We start from the raw sequence: 24,402 nt of genomic DNA, 5'->3' as shown, positions 1-24,402 counted from the left end.
ATAGTTGTCATCTCCTGTGCAGCTCACTGTCTGATCGTACTACATTGTTCCACAGCCCTCGCTCTCTCTTTTACTAACATCTTAATTTATACCATCATACAAAACTGACATACAGGTTCCTCCTTCTTGGAAAAAAGCAGTTGGAATCACTTTATTTTTATTGTGAATTAGAAAATGGTCAAAGGGCTAGATTGAGGGCGAGATTTGACTCATGGCCTGCAAGTTGATTATTACTGTCTCAGATGCTTGGAATGAGCGCATGAATTTACCCCTAGATGCCACTAAATCCTACACACTGGTGCTTTAACTCATATTCATATGCATTAAATGATATTTTAAATGTATAGTACATAACAGCACATGCAGAGAATAAATTGACACCTTTAATTAAATCTATAAAGCTTTTTTTTTCTTTATTTCTAGCGAACATCATTTAACAGATTCACAATTTTTAAAAATATACATTTTTGTAGCTATTACATTTAAAAAGAAAAATCAACGAGTAAGGTTTTCTTTTTGAAAATAAAATAAAAAACACAAAAACTAAAGTGAGAGAGTGTGCTGAATCAGAGGAGATACCCGTATCTGAGTTTAAAATACTTTCATCATTTTCCCTGCCTTCAAACATATACAGTACGTAAAAAATGAGATGGGAACAGAAGCGTACAGTACACAGGGGTCAAGAGTATTCACAAAGCATCATGTTCCAACGTGTTATTAGCACCATTACTCCTCAGCCGTACTGCACTTTTTTACTCTTTCCATCATTCAGTTTTTAATGGAAAAACACCATGAGTGTCGAGGCGATGTGGCACAGACCTGTCTGTGTGGGTGGGATTGTCTGTTACGCAGTTTTCATTAGTGTTCTCCCTTTCTCAGCGATAATGTTAAGAACATATTGGAGGGTAATGCCTTGACGAACAATTGTTTGAAATGACTCCCAGTGATGAGAATAAAAAAGGCGAAGAGTTGCTCATACATTCACCTTGCCTGCCCGGGGCCGACACATAGACATCGGCTCAGAAGCAAGAAAACAATAAAAAAAAAAAAAGAAAACAAAAATGCATTGCAAAAATTGACAGAGAGGTTGCATTAAATCTGTTTAGCATATTTACTGTATATAACATCTGTAATGTAATATATATAGTCAACTTTTGTTCATATATATCTGCACTTCTTCAATAGCGTTTACTTTCATTAACACTGATTGAAAATCGATACCCTGCAGAAAACACTGTCAGTAAGTAGGTGTGTGGGACAACCATTACAAAAACAGAGTGAACACAGACAAGTGCTTGATTGTCTCACTAAATGTCTTCAGTGTGTCTGTAAGGAGTCACCCAGAGATCCTCCAGCTGCTGCTCCTTTTAGGGCTGTGCTAAGTATGGTCAAGGAAAGGAAAGGTCAGGAAAGGATGGGTTAGAATAGGATGGACGGGGTTAATTTGGGGCAGCAGTGTGGACACCCGTAAAATTGCGTTTTCTATTGTTTTTTTTATTCCTTCCCTGCAACCCTGCCTTGAGGTCTCTCCATTGTTTGTCTTGGTGGGTGCAACAGAGACAAGGAGGGTGTGTATGTGCTTATGTGTGTGTGTAAGTATGCATGTATACGTGTACATTTCCAAGTTTCTACTGCCACTTCATTAGCTTGGAGCCATGAGGTAAATCCAGGAGGCCAGGAGCATCAGTTCCCGTTGAGGGGAGGGAGTCTGGGGCAGACCAGCGCCGTTTGCGTGGACGTGGCTGCTCCTGAGCGGGAGGCTCTGCAGCCAGGGTGCGTGGAGGGGCCGGCGCTGTGGGAGGCGGGTGGTGAGGAAGAGGAGGGGGAGGAGGCGGAGGTGGCATCTCCTCCCTGTGTGAGCTGCTGGACTCTGCCGCAGCCCTGGAGGAGAGGTGGGTGCGATGGGCCCTGGAGCCGGTACGCGTATGTGTCCGGTGGGTTTGGGTGGGTGTGGGGGTGAGAGCCAGGCAGACATCCCCCTCCATGAGCTGGCGGCAGGGCAGACCGTACAGCTGTGAGGTTCTCTGGGGACAGCAAGAAGACCAGCCTCGGTCCTGCACAAAGAACGGATACTCCACCAAGACCTTCAGTAACTCCTACACAAAACCACAACATTGTTATACACTCAACCAAGAGGTCTCTCATGTGTGTCACTGATTATCACCACAACCTGACTTTGATGTGTAACAATATGTGTAAGAAATTACACCAGTCTGAACTGTTTTCATCTGAAAATATCAAGGCAACTAAAAGCCTAAAGTGTGACTAAAACTGATTTGCATTAACACTCATCTCGTCATGCAGTAATACAATAATTTATTTATGATTGTAATGTAATGTAGATATCTGTAACTCAGTCGACCCTTTGCTAAGTGCCTCCTCCGAAAAGCAACTGTCCAATCAGAGATTAGCAACCATAACAGGCCTTGAATTTCATCATTTTAGGGACAAGGTCACTTGCCCTTTGGTGTTGTCAGTTTTTTTTTGAGGGCCCAAAGATCCCAGAGCCTCTGATGGCGGCAAAGCCATCACATAAAACAATGGTCAGTCTATACAATATAATGACACCATACTAAATAAGGTGCAATATATAATAAATTAGTATCTTAAAATAATGAGTTAATGTCTTAAAATGTCACTGAATAATAATGAGAAAGATTCTCATTATTTTGAGATACTAACTTATTATTTTGAGGTAGTAAGACATTATTTTTAAATTTTAAAAAAAGTCATTATTTTGAGATAAGTTATTATTTTATCATAAAAAGTAATTATTTTGAGATACTTTGGCACATCGACAGTAATGGGCCTCCATACAGAGAGACAGCACATCCAGCAGCGCAATGAAGACGAGATGAGTGTACATATAAAGCGGCTGTAGTTATTTCTTACTGTTAACAGAAACTCCACTTTAAACCACAGAATTGTAGCAGAAGATTAGGCGTCATGATCAAAGAAGTTTTTATCAGCCATATTCGCATGCTCCCTTTTCTCACGCTCATCCTGAGTTCTCAGTCTCTGCTCCTGGTCTGCTGCAGTGTAATCTAAATATAACCCACCACTAGTTATGGCCTTTCAGTCTGGCTGATCTGGTCTGGCTCGGTCAAAGTCCACTGTGGTTCTTTTCCGACATTAATGACTTTTTTTTTTGTCATCTGTCGTATACATATACATATTTCATATTTCACCGTACAACCAGTGGTTGCTGGGATGTAGCTTTAGCCTCAGTCTTTTAGCATTAATGTTATATCATGTATGCAGCTGTTATGTGACTTTACATATTTAACACCCTTTTACAAGTTTCTTGTTTTATGACGTGTCAGATGGAAACATTATGAAGTCAACTGAGACGGACTTCTCAGCTGCCTCAAGGAGTTACATTTGCTTGCTACACTTACAACATCTGATAGCAAAGGTCATAATTTTAGCATTTAATCTAATTCCTGTGCTCCCTTTTCTGACATTAATGAATATATGTCTGTCATCTATCGTATACATATACAACTACGTGTCATATTTCACGGTCCAACCAATGTTTGCTGAAATTTAGCTTTAGCCTCAGGTACACAACTGATAAATTAATTTACATATTTAAGACCTTTTTACAGTTCTCATTTTTAAAATGTGCCAGATGGAAACTTTATAAATTCAGCTAGAGACGGACATCTCAGCTGGCTCCAGCTGGAGTTTAAACATTAGCATTAGCTTACATCAGCTAACTACACTTGTGAAATCTGCAAGAGAGAGTCATTTTAGCTGTCAAAATTCACGGTCAGCAGCCAGAAATGAGAAGTGGCTTTTGTTTACTTCTCTATGGAATCGAAGACATAGTGATTAAAAACATTACTACCAATTTTGAAGTTAAGCCTGCCCCCATTGTCACTGCAAACTGCATACTGTTGCTCTTGAGTGGAAACCTTGTATGTCCAAAACTTTTCAGGAAATGAAAAAACCCAGAAAAAATCAAACACCATGTCGTCCAAGCTTTCTAAATCTTACAGAGACACGTAAAAGGTGACCAATAGCATTGACTTATGCAAGAGAATAAAAATGACGAAATAAGGTAATACGAGGTATCTGCCTGACAGCAACAGTATGTGCAGTGTTGCGAATGAAAGCTTGACAGGCGTAGCAACAGTAACTAAGGAGGGCAGGGCTTAGCAGAGGGTCAACTGTAAGCTGAAGCATGTAACTAAAGAGAAAGCTGACCTGAGTGTTGAGGTCTGTGAGGTGGACCTGCAGGTGGCTGAAGCCCTGTGAACTGCTGGGGGAGATCAGCAGCACGGTGCAGGTGCTGAGGTGGAACTCTGGCGAGGTGTCTGCACTCCTCAGGAAGTCCTCGGTCCGCAGCTCCTCCACCCGCTTCAACCGCCCGCTGGCCAACTCGATCAGTGAACCCTTGGTGAAGTGAGGTAGGAGCGCTGGGGGAGATGGGTGAAGGTCCGGGGGTGAGGTGTGATGATGGGACGGAGATAAGTCTCTCGCTCTGTCTCTTTCTCTGTCCCGCCGTCTCTCGCGCTCACTGTCTCTTTCTTGGTCTTTGTCAGGTTGAAGGTGCTTGTCTTTATCTTTGTCCTTAACTCGTTCCCTGTCCCTTTGAAGGACTTTTTCTCTGTCTCTTTCTTGGTCTCTGTCTCTATCTCTGTCCCGGTCTCTTTGCGACCTGTCATGGCTGTTAGGCAGACCCAGGGGTGAGTGTGGAGAGTTCCTTGGATTGTGCTGCCTGGGGCCTGGCTCCCTGTGCAGGTTGTACAGAGGTGTTCCTGAGGGGCTGTAGAAGGGGTAAGTCTGTGCCTGAGGACTAGGGTGGCACACTGATCCCAACGAGTAGTAGATCTGGGCTTCAGCTGGTGTGGCCCCTAGGGGGTCCAGTAGTCCCCCTCTACCTGCCCTGGGGACTAGTCCTAGGGGGTGGGGACTGTTTGAGAGTAAATTGGAGCTGGTCTTAACTATCCCATGAGGATGTCTGTCCTGCAGTGAGGAATGTGGCTCAGGGCCCTCCTGAGCTTGAGAGTCTGACAAAAATGGCCCTCCAGAGTGGACGCGGGATGTTAGGTCTTCCTGTTGTCTCCGTCCACCGTTGGTATGGGTGCTATGTGGACTGATATCCAGCCTGCTTCTGCTGCTATCATTCCCATATTCTCCTGTGAGCAGAGGCCTGGAGGTTGAGGCAGTCCTGCTGCCTGGCCCGTCCAGGCCATTGGGCCTCTTGCCCAGGTATCTGTGTCTGGCTTCAACTAAGCTTGGATCTTGAGGGTAGAGAGAGTGGTGGCTAAACAAATATGATGGGGAGAAGAGAGAGGAGCTGTTGTCGCGCCGGCCACTGTTAATGTAGGACCACATCTCTCTAGAATCAGCTGGGAAGGGAGTCTTAAAGGAGGAGGTGGAGGAAGAAGATGGGGAAGGTGGCAAGGGGAGGGGCCCATCCCCTCTGAGCCACCTGGAGTGGTGGCTCAGGGGTGAGGGGAGAGGATCATCTCTCCAGGCTGGAGACCCTGAGCTCCTCCTCTCGCTGACCTGCCCTGGGAAAAGGGGGAGAGAGACAGAGGGAGAGTAGCTCAGGTGCCATGGTAAGGGCAGGGGGAGGCCCGGTGCTGGAGCAGGAAGGGGCGGAGGAGTATGTAAGAGATGGGGGTTTGGGTTAATCAGAGCTCGGTCCCTGTCGCTGGCCTCCCTGCCTCCCTCCCCTCCTCCTGCGCTGGACCGGCTCCGCAGAGGCACCGGGGGTTTAAACTCGTCCAGAGGGACTTGGTGTTCCGACGATCCTTGCCGAGACTCCCTCTTCTTGGGAGGGAGGCACTCTTTGCCGCGGTCGGGGCTGGGATTCATGGGTGGGCTCCAGCGGCAGTGGGGGCCCCCTGTGCGTGGGTGTAGGCTAGGTCACATGGGCCTCGCGGGAGAACGGGGGGCGCAGACAGAGGGGAAGGCTGCTACACAGCATCACTGTCAGATCACTGTTGATTCTTTCGCACTGAAGCACCACTCACCTGGAGAAAAGACGGACGAGGACAGAAACAAAGAAAAGGTAGGTAAAAAGGAGGGAGAGGACAAAAGCATAGAAAAGGGACAGTCTGTCAGGTCTTGGCATCAGTTGTTGTTAGAATTGAGCTGGCAGTCTGATGGTCAGACATGCAAACAAACATTCAGCTCCATCAGACAGATGGAGTGACTCCCTCACATAAACTCCTGTAAAAAGGTTAGAAACTTTAAAGCTTTCTGATAGCTGTCACTAATTAGTCATTACCTTTGTGCGCTGCGGTGGGACTGAAACTACCCAACTTACTCGTTTCATTCAAACACATTACTCCCACATGTGGGCTAAAAATATATTTTGCAGCCAATGAAGTTCAGAGGCAGTGCAGTATGTGTGTGTAAGAGCACACACACATCGAGCACTCACAGCAGGAGAGTTTTCATCTTTGACTCTCAGGGGATGATTGGAATATGTAGATATGTTTTTGTACCACTTTCATGAACCACCCCCACGACACCCCCGGGTGTTCTCTGTATTCTATATAAGCTTACTACTACAGCACCCCCACCCCCCACCCCTTCTCTTTCAGACGCACACATGGACAGCAACAGACACACAAATACTCCCTCAGGCAGCTGTACTTACTCCCCCAGTGATAGGCAAAGCTGGTCACCACCCACCCAAAAGCTGACAGAAACACTGTTGATATTACCACCAGTTGTTGTGGATACAGGATATGTGTCTTTGCATATTAATTGTGTGTCGCAGCAGGGGTGTGGGGAAATGTGTGTGAGTGTTTGTGTGTGTGTGTGTGCATGCATGTGCGCCATGTGTAACTTTTTTTTTTCTAGGAAGAATGTGTGAATGTGTTTATTTGTTTAGGTCTTTGTGTGCGTGTGTGTTTGTGTTTGAGTCCTCGAATGTGTCAGAGATTTTGCAGCCTTGTTTCATTCAGTGAGAAGTGCGGGGGAGCTCTACTAATTCTTCTTCCAAACGTATTAAATGAGCTCTTTTGAAGTGATGGTTGCCGCGCCAGCTGTTCCCTCCACCACCACCACCACCACCATCGGCAGCACCGCCACCGCCATCGCTGCTCTCTCTGCCGCTGCCGCCACAACACCACAGCACCGAGCTGCCACTCAGCCCCGCACTCACCCGCATGTCTGTCTCAACAGCCTCCCAACTCCCTGCCGTCTCACCATCCATCCACCCCACTGTCACCATGGCAACTGTGTCCACACACACACACACACACACACATACACACACACACACACACATCCAGTCGGCTATAGAGGTTAGACGGGGATACTCCACAGAGAGGCGGGTAAACTGTTGCTCATCAAGTGACTTGGTCCAAAAACAGAATAAGTGTGAGAGTGGAGCAAGCTGTTTGTGCATCTGAGTGGAAAACTGAAAACTGGGTGGCAAGAGGAGGGGGATTGATTGTCCCAGACACTCACAGGACGGGCGAGACGGACTAGAACGTGGGAAATGTTTGTGATGGACAACTATTAGGTCATGTACATGTCGCTGTTAGGACGTAAAAGCTTATGAGTCCAATTAAAGTGATATATTTTCATTTCAGTGGTGAGATAACGTGGCCTTCTGTGCGCTGAAAAAACCCCTTGACCTCATAAAAAACGATATATTAGAGACAAAAAGCTGTCAGACGGCAGCAACAATAATAAATCATTCCTTATGTAGTCCATTCACATCTTCATTTAGTTTTATATCAACCTGTCTCTCAGAAATGGTATTTTTAAATCATGTTGATGACAATCTGTTCAATCTGTTCAATCTGTTAAATGTGACAACTAGTTAACATCATAAGAGAAACACAGCATCTTTACCTGCACATTTAAGCAACTTGACTAAATAGAAAGCTTAAATAGAGCAGCAATGATTAATGTTTTATTTGTCAACTAAATTAATTGGCAACTATTTTGATAATTGATTAATCATTTTGAGCAAATTTTAAAGAGAAAAATATCCAAAATGTCAGATTTCAGCTTCTCAAATATGAATATTTTCTGGTTTCTTTACTTCTCTATGACAGAAAACTGAACATATTTGGGTTATGGACAAAATAAGACATTTGAGGAAAGCAGAAATCAATGTTTTTCAGCATTTTCTAAAATTTTATGGACCGGACAGCTAAACAACCGATCACAAAAATGATCAACAGATTAACCGATAGTGAAAATAATAATTAGCTGCAGCCACAAAAGAAACAAGTTAATTTTTCCCTTATCAAAAATGCGTTTTGAAAATTAAAAAAAAGAAAAGAAATCCCACACGAAAAAGACATTTCAAAATAAAATCTAAAGTTAAATACAATATTAATAAGGTCCAAATTTGTCTCATTTATCACAGTTTCTTTTGCTTAAGAGTTCCGCTGTACTGGCTGCATCAGAAGTTGAACTAGAATCCAGGTTTCTTAGATAAAAAAAAAAAAAAAAAATCTGCTTTCAGTGGTTGTCCTCAAATGACTCGACGCCCTTGTCATCTCGACAGCCCTCATGAAAAAGGTTGTCAAAATAGACCTAATATAAACTTGCCAAAAAAGTACAGGAAAACAAAGAACACAATTGTGCATGTGGAGGAGTTTGCAGAGAAACGTCTTCTAACAGAATACTCCTACACTGTGCAGACATGCACACAGAGCTGGAGTTTAGCTGGAGCTACTGTGCTCGTAGCATTTAAATATATCAAAAACGACAGATCACAGCAGGCATAATGATGTTGCACTTTTAATGAAATACTCCTCTTTTTCAAGACTTTTGAATTGTTACAGTATGTAAGCAGAAATGCAATTTATCTGAAAAGTTCTTTACATTTTTTTTTTTGCTTAAAACTGTTAAAAATACAAAAGTCTGAAATGGTTTGCTTTTATGTTTGTATATAAAAACATAAAATGCTTAGATTCTTCTTTTTGCTCTTAAGTAATTGTCAAATTTGACATGTCTATTTGCACCACTCCACCTCATCCCGCCTTTTCTCTGCACGTATTTCTCGGGAGAACTGTCAAACGTACCTCTTCACTCATGACTGAAAACCTCAGAAAAACAGAACTGCAGATTATTAGTCTCTACTTTTGCCTCTTCTTGCTATCAAAGAAACCTCAATCAATAGTCCAGCAGTGCTAATTGCAGTAGAAAAAGAGTCAACAGCAGCTCTTTTGAATCAAAAGAGCAGTTAGAGAATGAGGGAGCCAGCAGGCAGACAGGTTGATGGAGTTAGTAGTTGTTGTGGTATGATGTGAGACTAACCTTAGTGCGGGCTGAGCAGACGTCCCAGTGTTGGCAGTCATTCATATTCCAGTCCTCCCAGAGGGTCAACCCACTCCTCAGCTCCTCACTGTGCACTACACTGCTCCTCCACAGCACCACCGCCAGTTACAACACCCGCAGATATCAGCAGCCTCCAGCTACACACTGCCTCTGATCTCTGTACGCATGAAATAACACCAGCGAGCCCACCAAACTGAGGGAAAGAACTGAGAGCCTGCTATCCGTCTCTGTGTCTGTTGTGTATGTGAGAGTGTGTATGTCAAGAGTGTGAGTGTGTGTGTGAGTGTGTGTGCTTGTGTGTGCAAAGGGCTGAGGAAATGAGTAATATCTAGCAGTGAGAAACATGTCTGCTATGCAGAGCCACACAGGCAGACCAGTTGCTGCTGCCGCCCACTTGCTTTAATCACTGTGAGTGATACAAACATGCATACACACACATACACACACACATATAGACGCACACACACACAAACAGTCAAGGATGCAGCACATACAGATTATATATTGGACAGTATATGCTGACTATATGCCGCCTTTGTGCTGCTTTCCACGCAAGTTTCACCAGTTAAACACGTCTTCTAACATGAAAAGTCATCACTCAATCAATTAATCTATAGTCAGATCTTTATTCTATATTTCTGGTGACACTTTTCAGAAGACATGCTGGCACATAAAAGAGAGGGAAGGATGGAGGGGAGGCAGAGAGACAGTTGATGAGAGACAGGGAGGGACGTGGTAGGAGGCTCATCCTACACACACTCTCAGACTTAGGCATTTGCTGCTGCCTCTGACTCAAAACTAAACCTCACATCCATCAAGCACACACACACACACACACGCACACGCACACACACACTACACACATGCACGCACACACTAGTTCTTTTTGTTTATCTCTAGTTTTCGTCTGAATTTGTGTCCTTTGTTCTCATCAAAGTACTTTGTGACGAACCTGTTGTTAAAAGAGCTTTTATGACTAAATTTGATTTGACTTCATATACACACACATAAAAACACACACTTACACACACAGGCTCATACGCTAACAGGAGCACTGCAGGAGAGCTCTGAATGATTTGCTTCAGTGATTCAGTCAGTGCCAGTGAAGTGTGCTGGTATGGCTGGTAAGGCTTATTAGGGCTGAATTCGTGCGAGCAGTGTGGTTCATTCACGGCGAGAAATCAGAGACCTGTCAGTATAGAAACCTTTTACAAAATAATAAATAGGCCCAAGGTTGAGGATGCAACACTATGCAAATAACCCAGTCTGCTCCTCGTCAAAAGAAACAGGGCCAAACCTCAGTTCAAACAAGCTTATGTAAATTACCAACGCAGAAATGCAATACAGCAACGAGGACATAAACTGGAGCACTGGAGGTGGGGGGGGGGGGGGGGGATTTAATAAAGCAATCAAATTTTTATTGGTGGTTAATTGTAAAAAGCAATCTTTATGGTCTATCATATTTCTAAGAGTATACTTATCAAACCTTTTAAACGCAAAGCAAAATATCCACCAACAGTAAATTAGAGGTTAACCTTGTCTAACTTTTCAACCTCAATGCAATGGAAAGTTAATCAGACTTGGAGGTGTGCAGACACATCAGCTTGAAGGCCACATCGAAACACTGAGGCAACAATTGCCAAGAAAGTCTACTCTGACATTTAGGAGATTAGTTTTTTTTTCTCAAAGTGAATGCCGTTTGAAGACGATGTGCTCTCAGATTGTGTGGGCACAAGTGCTGCTGTCTCTGTACCACAATTAACACAGAGTAAAGATGCATATTTTTACATTTTGGAGCATTCTGAGATAAGATCAAACAATACTATCTTATTATTTGATTTTTTAAAGTATTATTCTGTTTTAATTTTTTATATACATACATACGTGTGTGTGTGTGTGTGTCCACATACATGTTAACTTATTTTTCTTTTTTCCTCTTTTTTCTTTCTTTTATGTTATTCAAACTTCTTAATCAAATCTATCACTATTACTGTTAATGGTTTTCTTCATTTATTATGATTATTACTCACAGGGATCTGGGATTATGGGGTAGGATAGGATGGGAGGGATTTACAGTGATGATAAAGTTGTTTGAAACGTCAGAAGTCACTACTGTAAGAGACCACGACTGTAAAATAAAAGATTCACCAATACTGTGAAATTTATTTTGGATAGTAGGGCCTCATTGTAACATATAACAAAAAAATGTAAATAATAATCAGTCTCGACAAACAAAGTTAACAATATCTACTCCATCTGTTCATAATTGAATTAATTCACATTCAATAAATGGGATCAGTAGGCCAAGAATTATGATTCTTACTTATTTTTTAAGCTAGGAAATTTTTCATTTCACTGTAATTAGTTTTAAAAACCTGAATAAGTAATTAGGCCGCCAGCATATAAAAATAAAGTTGTTTTTCTATGATTATATTACACAAAGCAACCCAGCGCCTATAAGGTGTCAGAGTTGACTTGGCAATTTAAATGACTGTGAAGTGTCCAGCACATGATTATACAAGATAATTTCCCACATAAATAACACACTTCTTAACTAATAGGATTGAAACTAAAGGTCGCAAGTTAGTGAGAAATCATACTTTGTAAATTAAAATATAAAAAAAGTAAACAAGTATGAAATAGAGCTACTATTAGTTGATTAGTTGTTAAGTGTTAAATTATTTTGATAATCATTTTGAGCCATTTTTTTAAAGAAAAAACATGCAAATTCCTGATTTCGTGAATATCTTCAGGTCTATGACAGTTAACTGATTATCTTGCGGTTGTGAGGCCACAGAGGGGTTTTGGAAACAGTGATCAACATTTTTTACCATTTTGTGACATTTTATCCACCAAACAACTAATAGCATGAAATAAATAAAATGTACTGCAGCATATAAAATAATTACTTTCTTCTAAATAGAAGACATCAGCATTATTGCTGATAGATATAATTGCACAATATATCTTGAATATAATTCCACATAAATCATAGCATTAGTCAGTGTTTGATATACATTCAGATGTAATAGTCCAGTCATAGTGAAAGAGAAGGAAATAGAGCAAGGACTGGGTTCATCAAAGGGTATTTACTACAATATAGGGATATAGAAATGACTGTTGTGCTCTACTTATGTATGCACATTTTGATATTTAGCATATTGAACACAAGCACACACACACACACACACACACACACACATCAACACACAGTGAAGTCACACTGTGCCGTCAATCATTTATGGCACCACTGAGACATTTGGTGCACTCTTTCTCCGACTCATGCTTGCTGTTCCTGTCTGTCTCTGCCTCTCTTTGCACTATTTAAGCTGTCTGTCACAAACACACACACACGTAAACACACACAGGGTCAAGCCAAGACAAGAAAGGTCAAATGAGTCAGACTGCACACAGCAAATGATAGTGGTCCAAGTGTAAAGAAGCAGAAGGGGACAAACTCTTCCACAGGTGACAGATTTTACAGAGTGGGTTCATTCAGCAGAACTTTACTAGCCTTTTTTTTTTTTCTAAATTGAAAATGCATTTTGTGTTTTTTTTTTTTTTTTTTTTTTCTCCTTCCTCATGCGTAGCCTCGTATGGGGTGTCTGATCACGTTTCAGGCTGAGTGGGGGATCTATGATGGACGTCTGATGCAGCAGAAATTTGTTGCTGAATGTAACAGATCTGAACAGAGGGGAGGAGGAGGGGAGGAAGGGTAGAGGACACAGCAGATAGATAGATAGATAGATAGATAGATAGATAGATAGATAGATAGATAGATAGATAGATAGATAGATAGATAGATAGATAGATAGATAGATAGATAGATAGATAGATAGATAGATTGATAGATAGATTGATTGATTCTTGATTAATCAATCAGTTATTTGGTCCTTTAAATAGTGGTGGAAAATGGTGAAAAATGTCAGTCGGTGTCCCCCAAAGCTCACAGTGACGTCCTCAAATGTCTTGTTTTGTCCAAATCCCAAAGATATTCAGTTTAAAAGGAGAAAATAAACCAGAAAATATTCACAGTTTAACCCGAAACCAGAGACTTTGGACTTTTTTTTCTTAAAAAATTACTCAGTCCGAATAAGCAATCATCGAAATAATTGCTGATTCATTTAATAATTGATTCATGATCGATTAAACCCTGCAGCTGTACGGCTTAGCAATACATTTATTGTCCATAATGACATCAGGTCACTGAAACAGTCAATTGTCACTGGGATTTTTGATAATTATGAATAATTATGAATAATATTTAAAAAATCAACTCCAAAAAAACATACACAAAATCCATACTTATACTTAAATATACTTACTTAAGTTAAGTAAAAGGATCAAATATACATAAATGCTACTAATAAAAAAAAAAAAATCAAATCAAATCAAATAATTGGGGCAGATGTTGCTGACAATACAAGAGAGTAAATAAATTCCAATATTGAAATATCGGCCGAAACTACAATGATGTATCTCACCACTGGAGACAAAGATGTGAAATGTAGGCAGGATATTTTACAGTTTAACAATAAACTTTTTTGTCCAAAATAACATCTGATTACTGAAACTAAATTCTTTTAATAATATTAACTATAATAAAAAAAACACAAATTGAAAATATATTTATATTAAAGTTAAATTCAAACTTAAAAAAGGAGATCAAATATACATAAAATGTCTTATATATAATTAAAAAAATAAAAATGTTCATTATTGGACACAAACAAGATGCAGACTGATAAAGCTGTGATAGGCCAGTATTGGCCAATAATAGTTACATAGATAGACAGATAGATAGATAGAGAGATAGAGAGATGAAGGGAGGGGTGAGGGAAGGGGGAGTAGGGGAGTACTACTAGCCTTGTGTGTGGTGGCTTACTCCACAGGGAGCCGGGCTAAGCCGATAAAAGGACAGGGTGATACGGGCGATAGCTTATTGGGCAGAAGGCCAGGTCAGCCTTCAGGGCCCTGACCCATTCTTCAGCAGGATGAGCCAGCAGCCCTGCCCGCAGCAGGCTCAACCACAATGAGGATGGGCTTATGGCTCAGGAGTTACTATTAACACCCACACACACACACACACACACACACACACACACCGTGCACAAACACACACACAGGGTATGTGCCATACACACCAAAACACAAACGTGCACGCAAAGCGTCATTGTGATTGATTCTTTGTGCAAATGTGCTCACTCGTTACAGACCTGCACTCCTGTGGCACAAATTGACGAAGATTAGAACCTGACCGAAAAAATTGGTCAACCAATACTATCAGTCCAACATTGGCCTATAACAGCTACAGTGTCCGATATGTGCCTTTGTCACATGTGTGACCACTTTTAAGGGATCACTGCAAAAAAATGTGTGTATGTATACATTCTATATTCTGTACATTTTATTCTGTATAAAGAATATTGATAGAATACAAAATTATTTGTTTACTCTCTAATATTGGCCCCAAAAATCCAACATCGGTCAGGCCCTACTGAAGATATCTGGGAAAGTAACCATACCAAAAGTCACCAAAAAGTCAAGGTACAATAATAACACAATAAAAAGGCCACAATTTGATATTTATTGATATATATAAAAAAATAAGAAAAATTACAAACTGAAATAAATAATGCTAAATAATAAATCTGAGGTGTACAGCATTTTTTGTTCATATACATTTTTTTCCCTTTTAACTTCTTTTAAAGTGTTTCTTTTTTCCTTCTTCAATGAAATAAAATTAAAAGTAGCCAGTGATGACCTGAGCATGTGCAAAAAATTGGCATGAATCGTCTTTTGCAATGATGGCTTCACTGATATACGTACAACTGTGAAACAAAAGCAATGCAGCAGTCAGTAGCAGTCCTTTTATAAAAACAAAAAATAAATAATTATAAAAATAATAAAGTAAAATAATCAACCATGTAATATCATGGTAGATATTCTCATTATCCAATGCAGTACTGATACATTTTCTTTATCGCAATGTTCGATATGTGGTTACATCCCTAAAGATATCTGCTGTTTTTGATTAAGGATAAGATCAACAGTGTGTGCCACAAGTACAGCAAAATAAACCAAATATTCCACCTCCTAAAAAGCAGAGTCGTAAGCTGAGTCTGCAAGAAAAGAGCTGATAGGAAGAGAGCAGAACAGTGTGAGTGATGCAGACAGTTACAGTGTGACGCCTGTAACGTATTGCTGGGTTAATCCCTGTGAATCCTAACTGGTACGGCCTAAGGCAGGCTTAGTATAGTTCTGGGAGGAAATCCCCCTGTGTAGTGGTACAGGCCATTAGCCCCTAGGGTATAAATAGGGCAGCTATGGCTCCTTAAGCTGGCTTTTACGCAATATCAGTTAAAAATATGACTTGACTAATTACATGCAGGTCAGCCAGTCAGCAGAAGCAAAAATTCCTCCACCTCGCGTTCTCCTCTTCCTCTGACCATGGCAGACTGCTGCAGTGTTCCTGTAAATACACACAGACATGTACACTGCACATACGAATGTGCACTCAGAGGTCAGCAGAGAGGAACAAGTGCAACAGTTAACAGGTATTCTGCAAAACCTTGTGGCTGACATTTTCTGAAGCGGGTGTTATGTTGTTGTCATTCATTGACATTTAAGTGTCTACTGATGGGAGTTTCATTTTTGTACTTTTCCACTGCCTCAATCTGATAATATGCCTCTTATGCGGCATCTGCACCAGTTATATTTTCAACCACAAAGACTCGACTTCGGTTTCAATTTGTAGGCATCATATGCATCACACAAAAAAGCATGAAACAAACAAATGTGCCACTATGGGTTAGGTGACAGCAATTCTTAAGCAACTGCAGTGATGTCACATACTGCTGATGCACAGTCATGCTGTTGTATTTCCACCCTTGCAGCTTTTTAAATTAGTTTTAAAAGTTTTTACATGCTTAGCTTCACTGGCTCACAGGTAGCAGCCCCTCTCGCCAGTTTGTGACATGATTATCCCAACTCAGAGCCCTTGATGCGAGTAGTACTCTCACGCTATGAGATCAGTAGCTTACGAGGGGGGTTGAGGGTGGAGGAGAGGAGGAGAGAGACAAAGTCTGATGGGGTAGAAACGGCTTGAAAAAGAGAGGACAAGAGTGTGTGTGTGAAAGAAAAGGGGGGGATTACTTTTCATTCCAAAGATTTGTTGTTTTTGGCACTGTCCCCTGGCGACTGCCAGTCAAACTAGGTTTCTTTTGGTTCTCTATAGTTTAGCAGCAAAATGTCAGCAAGCTGTAAGCATAGTGATGACATCTCCATGGAGAGAGCATGGCCAGGTCTCCCATTGGTAGCTGAAGTGCCATTCATTTTCACAGAGACTGTCTAGACTGGCTTCATAGATACTGTCTGGAATACCTTTATCACTGCTGGTATTCAAGGCAACATTGCTATACACTGCCATTATTGCTATTGCTCTGCAACCCCTCCCACACCAAATCTGCTGCCCAGCCACACACGGTCACAGCCATTTACTAAAAACACGGCTTATGCTGTTTGTTCTAAAGGGTGCTGCAAATTATATTGAAATAGGATTGAGTGGGTTTAATGCGTGTTTTCAAAATGAAAAAAGGGAGAGTCCCACTTGAGAGAGAACCTTTGTCACTCAGCTATTTGATCATCTCTGCTAATAATTACAAAAAAGACATCAAATTAAATTACAGAAAGATGTTTTGCTGAGTGGTTTTAATGTAGCACAGGATAAAAAAAGAAGTAGAATGAATAGGGAGGCATTGCAAAGGGAAAGGAAGGTAATACTAACTTGAGGACAGGCTTTCAGGACACTATTGATGCCATAGGCTACAGGATGTCTCAGATGTTACACTTTCTGTACAGTGATACCAAAACCGATACTGTGCAATTTATTGTGTTTGCGCATGTTGGGTCTGTCTGTACGAGGGAGCAGATTCACTTGCAGGCAAAGAGGCAGGCCTGGTTGAAAAACTGTGGGTGTAGGTGGTGGGTGGCAGAGTTGAAAGGTCATTGACCCCTATTGTAGATGAAGTGTGGAGGAGGAGGAGAACATACTGCTTGATCATACACAAGGGTTAGCAAGTCAGGTCCAAAGAAAACGATCTGTACCAACACAAAGAGCAAGGAAAAGACTCAGATATCTGACAGACTGCATACGCATGTTTGCATTATGCACACACACACACACACAGACACACGCATGCACCATCACGTGCACACACACACACGTCCCTTCACACATACGTGGATGTGAATCTAAATGTATCCTCTGAAATATCACTTCCTGCATGTTCCTCTCATGGTACACAACAACCAACAGGTGTGTCTGTCACCTTAAAGTAGTCTGGCACAGTGTCAACTATATTTCAACACCTGCCTCTGTTTGGGATTATTCATCACACTCCCGGTTCCCAGCTGAGATCCCAAGCCAATTCCGTACCCTTCCAACTGTGAGAGTGCTCATCTGGGAAAAGTGGCAGCGGAGGTCCCCTTGACTGATTCAAAAATGGCATAACGCAGAACACATTCACGATCAGCATAAACCTTCAGAGAAATTCATGCAATAGACCAAATCACCGTGATGTCTTGCTAAGAAAAACATTCGATCCCGGTAGATAACTGGCAACTGATCGGAACTGCAGAGATATGTAAAATCAGCAAAGTTTTCCTTCCTGTTTGTTTTTTAAAAAGTTTTTGTGGGGAGGTTTTACTTATCCAATCGCAGGTCTAAAGGACAGAGGTTGTCGAACACTGTACACTTTGAAAAATGGTCTGAGGCAAATTGTGATATTGGGCGATACAAATAAAATTTGACTTATCTTGACTTGTGTTGTTATTTTCAGCTGTAACTGTAATGTTTCAACATATATAATAAAAAAACAATTGCTGGTCCAACTTATTTGACATTCCTGCTTATTTTATGTACTGTGCTAGCATTTTTGATAAACCACCCAACACTGACATTTCACCGCTGGTCAAGACTACCTGCTCGTTCTGGGTAAACTCTGTGGCCAACAGATAAATTAGGTCTCCCACCTAACATAAGTGAGAGGGTTGAAATAGGAAATCACAAAACGTGATGAATGAGATATATAAAATAATAATCCAAAAAAAAGAAAACATTCAACATGTTGCCGCTATTAAAGGGATAGTGGGGTTGTATGAGATATGAGATGACTATTTAGAATATTTTCAATTCTCTGTACTTTGTCGTCAGACAGCCTTTTCTGATGAGAAACTGCTGTTATATAAGCCATTTATCGCTCTCTCCAAACCAACCAAACTCCACTGTTAAAATAAGTCATTTTACCAGGCAGAACACTGGAGTTTTTGGTTTACTGTTGCCTCAACTTGTTGGCTTTTATGTGACTATGGTGTTTTAAAAGGATAGTTCAGATTCACCAAAGTCATACAATAGCACAAAGAAACTAAAAGATCGAGGCAGTGGTAGATCAGTAACTCCTCTCTCTGCAAGGTAAAATTACTGATTTTGCATATGGAGTTTGGTTGGTATATTTTGTAGTTTGGTTGGTATCGTCGTGGAAGGCTGTCTGATGGCAAGGTAAAGCAGTGAAAATATTGTAAATAAAGCGTACACTTAAAATGATATTAATTTTTTAAGGTGGACTTAAAAAATTGCTCAAATATCATTTGCTGCTGACCCTGTCCATAACAGTTCATTGCTTAGTTTCTTTGCTGGTGCACCTCTCTGCGTCTCCAAATTGGGAGCGTGTTGACCGGCATCTGCTGTAACTAATAAACTGAATAAAAGTACTTCAACTCCACATCAAGTAATCCGCACTATTCCTTCAAATTGTACGTATGTCCACAGGGGTTTTCTACTCAGAAGTTATTGTAAAGAAACAGTGATTGGTCCTATGCTACTGTTTCTTAAAAAACTTTCTGTGAAGCAAGTCAATTGTGGATGTGAAGCCTGTATCGTTTTATTTGGTAGTTCACTTTAGAATGATTTAAAAATTATGGGAGCTGAACTTTTCATAAACATTTCTAATTAAATGAAGTTTAGTTTGAGATAATGTCAGGGCAGTGCAGTTTTGTTGCCAAACAGCAAGATGGATGGCGGTCTGACTCCCTTTCTCTGAGAGTGAATGACATGTAAGACAAGCTAAGACATGCAAGTCTGTGTTTGCCCATAGGTGTGACTGTGACTGATGGTGACAGTGATTATCCATCACACATCCTGCAATGAGCTGGTGAGTGTTTCCCTGCTCTCTGGGACCCTGAAGAGGAACCGGATGGTAAAGAAAATGAGTACAAAAATGAGGTTATGTAGGGTTACGTAGCCTCAAATACCCGCGGAACTGCTGCGCCCACAGCCGGTCTAAAGACGGGAATTTTCTCAGAGGGAACATACAACATACAGCCCTTACAACACACATATTCATATAATCATGCAAATGCGTTGTCTCTGCATGAATGTACATTTCACTCTCTAAGTTTTCCCTCCCTGTCTCTTTCACTTTCAGTCCCCCCCTCCACCCCACCTACTCTTGGTCTTCCTCTGTGTCTTTCCCTCTCACTCATCTGGCTGGCTGTTTGAGAGCACACACTCAACGTGGGTGAGAGTGCTAGAGTAGAGTATATGACTGTCAACACAAGGTGCAGGGTGTGTGTGTGTGTGTGTCTGCCTGGCTGTCTGTGTGGTGCTGTAGGTGGAGAGGCACAGCAGGGCGTGAAGGAGCGCTGTGATAATGACAGGCCATGCATTATATAACATGCAGATTGCATAAGGAGAAGATTATTTTAGGTCCAGATATTGAGGATGTATAAGTAATTTTTTTACGTGGGTGTACAGCACTACGCGCACCCCTAAGTGCATGGATGTGTTTGTGTAAAAATGTTCCAAAATGTGCTCATTTTTTGTGGCTTCTTTCGAGGAGTGTGGGGGTGTAAGTAAACTAAAGTGTATTATGTGTTTGTAAGAAGGGGGCATGAATGTTTTCAGATTTCTTTCATAGCTATCTGCATATCAAAACAAGTATGTGGGAATGTTGGCACATTTGTGTACAGTGTGCATAAGGGTGTCTTTATTGCGAGCTCCCACTCATTATCACTTCTAGACTTCAGAGAGATCCACTTTAAAAGGGCTGATTCTCCCTGTCGGGCGCAAACCTCGTAACTTCCATTTTTTTTTTGATGATTTTTCGTGTTTGAAAGAATGCATGCTCCTCTTATGGGCTGAACAAGTTTTAGGACTCTCTCTCGGCCACTCAGTCACAAGGTTATGGTCCTACAGGATGTGTTGTGTGGAGTCACAGAAGTGAGGAAGCGCAGATAGAGTCTCTCCGTGTGCCACTGCCTCCTCTGAGCGCCTCGCTCCATGCATGAGTGTGCCCCTGTAAAAATAGACCTCTTAAAGGGCCAGCAGCCACTCAACCTTCTCCCACAAGAGGCCTGTGCCGCTCTTCAGGGTGACAGTACTCTAAGAAACATGGGATGAGAGAACATGCTGTATTTCTCATTCAGTCCACAGAGACAAGTTGTATTTCTGTTTCCCAGAAGACACAGAAACATGCCTACATTCAGTTCCTGTTTGTCATCTTTACATCATTCATGAGGACACAGCCAGAGTCATAAAATATAGCTCTAGGTTTTATGTTTGTAAGTTATATATTAAACACAGGAGATCTGGGTTTTGAAGCCCCACCTTGGCACAAATCCTCTCTGGTACACCACAGAGTCCTTGCTTCAACTTGATAGTGATAAATCCAACATTAGAAACTACAAGAAAAATTGCTCCTGGCACATGAGGCGTACTCAAAACGAGCATTTCTAGAAGCAATCTCTCATTGACATAAGGCTTCCTGTACACGCCAGCAGATTGTCCTCATAATTGAAATAAGTGAATTAAGTCAGCAGGGACAAATGTTGTACGTCTCGCTTGAAAGACATCTATAGCTGAGAACTGTCTGAACCTGTAAAGAGTTCCTATATATGCAGCATATGGGGTATCACTGCAGCAGAAGGACAGCGCCTGCTGGAGCAGAAATAGACATACAGAAATCATAATCGTGCACACTGGCGTAGTATTTCTCCATGGAGAATGGCGAGAAATGAGGAGGGATTTGAGCGGAGTCGGTAACTGAACCCCAAACATATCTCTGCGTTCCCAACAGAGGGACGCAGAAATGGACACATTTAAAGTCCTTGACCAAGAAGGAGTGTTGCGAGGTTGTGATTAAAAATTAAGGCTGACATTGGAAGTTCTTCCAGTGGATGCTGCCTCATGTATCCTTTACATTGGTTGAATGAGAAGCTAGATTACAGATCAGGACTGGGGCTTGAGAGCCGATTCTGAATAAGAATTGATTCCAAAATTACAACATTGGAATCATTAAGAAATCCTACTTTCTCTCACACTAGTTTCAAATGAAATCGTGTACTGCAAATGCCTACCGTACATCGACCAAGCTATCTATCGATGCCTGTATACTTATGAGTTGAATGCATGCATGTCCTCCTGTCTCCTATTAGAGTGCTGCAGGGATAACACAGTTCTGTAAGCTAACCCTGAAGTTAACATCGCCCTGCCTCCTTCCACAAAAAGCCAATGGGACTTTTCTGTTGGATGTTGTATTAGTGCAGAAAATAAGCTCTGTGGTGAAGATAATTGGCAAGATCATCTTTAGAAATTAATGTCACTCCTGTGATATCTGAAGCATTAACACAACTGCCGTAGGTACAAAGGTAATCTAAACTATAAATGAGCTATACCATGGCCTTCTGACTCAACATCATCCCCACTAATTGAATAGTGTTCGGCATTATGACATTTATTGTCCATGACAACCCCTGTTGTCTCATTTAACCACTTGTTAAATGCCTTTTTTAAGACACGTAAAAGCCTCAAATTCACGAGCGTGGTACTTACTGACATATTTTATATTGTAGAACAAAATGTGAAAATCTTTTAAGCTTGTGTTTTAAGCACAGACCTTATTTTGGGCGTCTAACCAAAAACCCTTGCAAATAACATGGAGTTGGACTCGGAAAAGAGGGAACTGGAAGTGCAAATATGCTAACTCATTTCTGGGTTTTAAGACTTATTTCCGCACCACTCTATGCATTTGTCTCATTAAATCGTGACTCCAGCTTTATTCTCAGTTAACCTACTCAGCTGTTGCTTGACTAGCAGGTGAATTTAACAAATGCTTTCACACAAAACACTTCACAAGGATGGGATACGCCTCTATCGTTGCAGTAAAGTAGTTTAAGTAAAGCCCCAAATATTCAAGAAGCCAGAAAAGAGAGGGGCTGTGAATGATAAAATAAACTAACATACTCTGACAAGTGCACTGAAATGAGAGCCAGGAAGTAGCTCTCACCAATGCAAGTCTCTTAATGACAGAAGCACCCAAAAATATGCAAAACACAGCTGGTCTCAAGAAATGTAACGGCCACTTCACTAATGGTTAAAAATATAAACAGCAAAAATATGCCAATTACCAACATAAATCACCATGTTCACAGACACAAACACCAACAAAAACTAACATTTGCATTTTGTAACATAAAACAGCAAACATAACAAACTACTCGTCAAACATGATTGGAAATGAGGGCCGTATTTTAGACTGTGGAGCCTGTATCACTGATATAATGTTTGATTTTTCTGGATGGTTGTGACACAAAAAGGGTTGAGAAAGACCGATCTAGCTAATATTAGCTTGGCTCAGTGTTTCCACTGCTAACATTTATGTTGTGAAGAGAGCGGGAGGACACTCAAGGAATTGGAACTCAGAATTGTTAGGAATCAAAACCGATAAGCACCATCGGACAAAAGAATCCTCAAAAATCCAAATGCTACCCAACCCCTCCGCCTGATGCACCTGCACATCCTCCCTTTGATTGCCTGAGATCTTCCCCCAGACTTGCCCCCAACATCTGCACCTCATATTTTCTCTCTCCTCCTCCCTCATTCTGTCTCTTTCCAAAATTTTTCCCCGACTCAACTCGACTAAACCCCACCCCCCCCCTCCCCACCCTCACCCATCACATATCCGTCCCTCCCAGTTTAAGCGGGCTCCTCCAGGGCCCCTGGCTATCTCTGGACCAAGGCTATTTAAGCCCACTGCTCTAATTCTGAAAGTCCTGATCTGCCGTCAGGCTGAGTGATGGACTTCCACCTCTCTCTCTATCTCTGTCTGTCCCTCTCTTCCTCTGTCTGTCTGTCTTTCTGTCTCTGTCTTCTTAACACACTCCTTGTCTCTGGATCAGTCACACTCTCCCTCTTGTTCACACTCTTATTCTCTTCCACGCGCACAAACACCCCCACACACAGGTGCCGGCTTACATGAGTGTATACCACACGCTCATTCACACACACACACACACACACACACACACACACACATATACACACACACACACACACACACACACACACACACACACACACACATTTCAGACATGTTTTCTTCCTATAATTAACCCGGCTCTCACTCACAGGATGACATGAACCTACAGTAACTCCTGAACCTGTTTCCTCAGAGCGTTCATAACACACAGCACGGTCTGTTTATCCTTTCATTCAAAGTTGCTAACACACCTGCGCTCCCTCTCTCTCTCCCCCCCACACACACACACACACACACACACACACACACACACACACACACACACACACACACTCAGAGGAGGAGGAAGCGGTGTGGTCACATACCTCGCCGGGTGCCTTTGCGTAGCAGGTAGCAGAGAGTTTACTCATTGGATCAGGCAGCAGAGCAGGCACGTAGGAATATCCAGTTTTGAGACTGCGAGTCTCTTCCTCCTCTCTACTGCTCAGCCTCCCCTCCCCTCATCCTATTCCTGCCTCTCCTCCTTCTCACTCTCTAAACGCCTCTTTGCTCTCTCTCTCTCTATCTCCCTGTGAGTGCGCTCTCTTTCTCTCCCTCCCCGGCTTCGCTTGATCTCTCCAACCCCCTCCCTTCCTCCCTCTTTCTCTCTCCCCTTTCTCTCTAACTCACACACACACCTTCTATCTCACCCTTACAACTTCAATCTACACTCATCCCTCTTAGTAAGTCTCTCTGACACACACTGACACTTGATAACTTTTTCTTTCCCCTGCCTAATATGCTCTCCTTCTCCCTGTGTCTGTGTCTCTGCCTCTCTGGG

General features: G+C 41.8%; 1 protein-coding gene across 2 annotated transcripts; it reads right to left on the bottom strand.

Annotated features, from left to right (window-relative positions):
* Window positions 1-394: 394 nt before the first annotated feature.
* LOC146325004 (uncharacterized) lies at window positions 395-24,402 on the bottom strand. Of its 2 annotated transcripts, none has more exons than XM_084720714.1 (3): window positions 23,948-24,402; window positions 4,210-5,987; window positions 395-2,096 (listed from the first exon to the last, which is right to left on the bottom strand). In XM_084720714.1, exons 2-3 carry the CDS (start codon window positions 5,827-5,829, stop codon window positions 1,629-1,631), a joined length of 2,088 nt encoding a protein of 695 aa, XP_084576840.1. In that variant the 5' UTR covers window positions 5,830-5,987; window positions 23,948-24,402; the 3' UTR covers window positions 395-1,628. The 2 variants fall into 2 exon arrangements, with proteins under 2 accessions (XP_084576840.1, XP_084576841.1); XM_084720715.1 differs by lacking the exon at window positions 23,948-24,402 and adding an exon at window positions 9,247-10,606.

The sequence above is a fragment of the Lutjanus erythropterus genome, chromosome 6, assembly GCF_056507025.1.
Source record: "Lutjanus erythropterus isolate fLutEry1 chromosome 6, fLutEry1.hap2, whole genome shotgun sequence".
In the NCBI taxonomy this organism is placed as follows: domain Eukaryota; kingdom Metazoa; phylum Chordata; class Actinopteri; order Lutjaniformes; family Lutjanidae; genus Lutjanus; species Lutjanus erythropterus.
This window is presented reverse-complemented; position numbering and strand designations above follow the sequence as displayed.

What these genes read in the sequence shown, in the direction of transcription:
- LOC146325004 (XM_084720714.1), bottom strand. Translation starts at nt 5,829, where the DNA reads ATGAATCCCAGCCCCGACCGCGGCAAAGAGTGCCTCCCTCCCAAGAAG. An exon ending in TCACAGACCTCAACACTCAG is followed by an intron (nt 2,097 to 4,209) that starts GTCAGCTTTCTC and finishes GGTTTTGTGTAG; the next exon opens with GAGTTACTGAAGGTCTTGGT.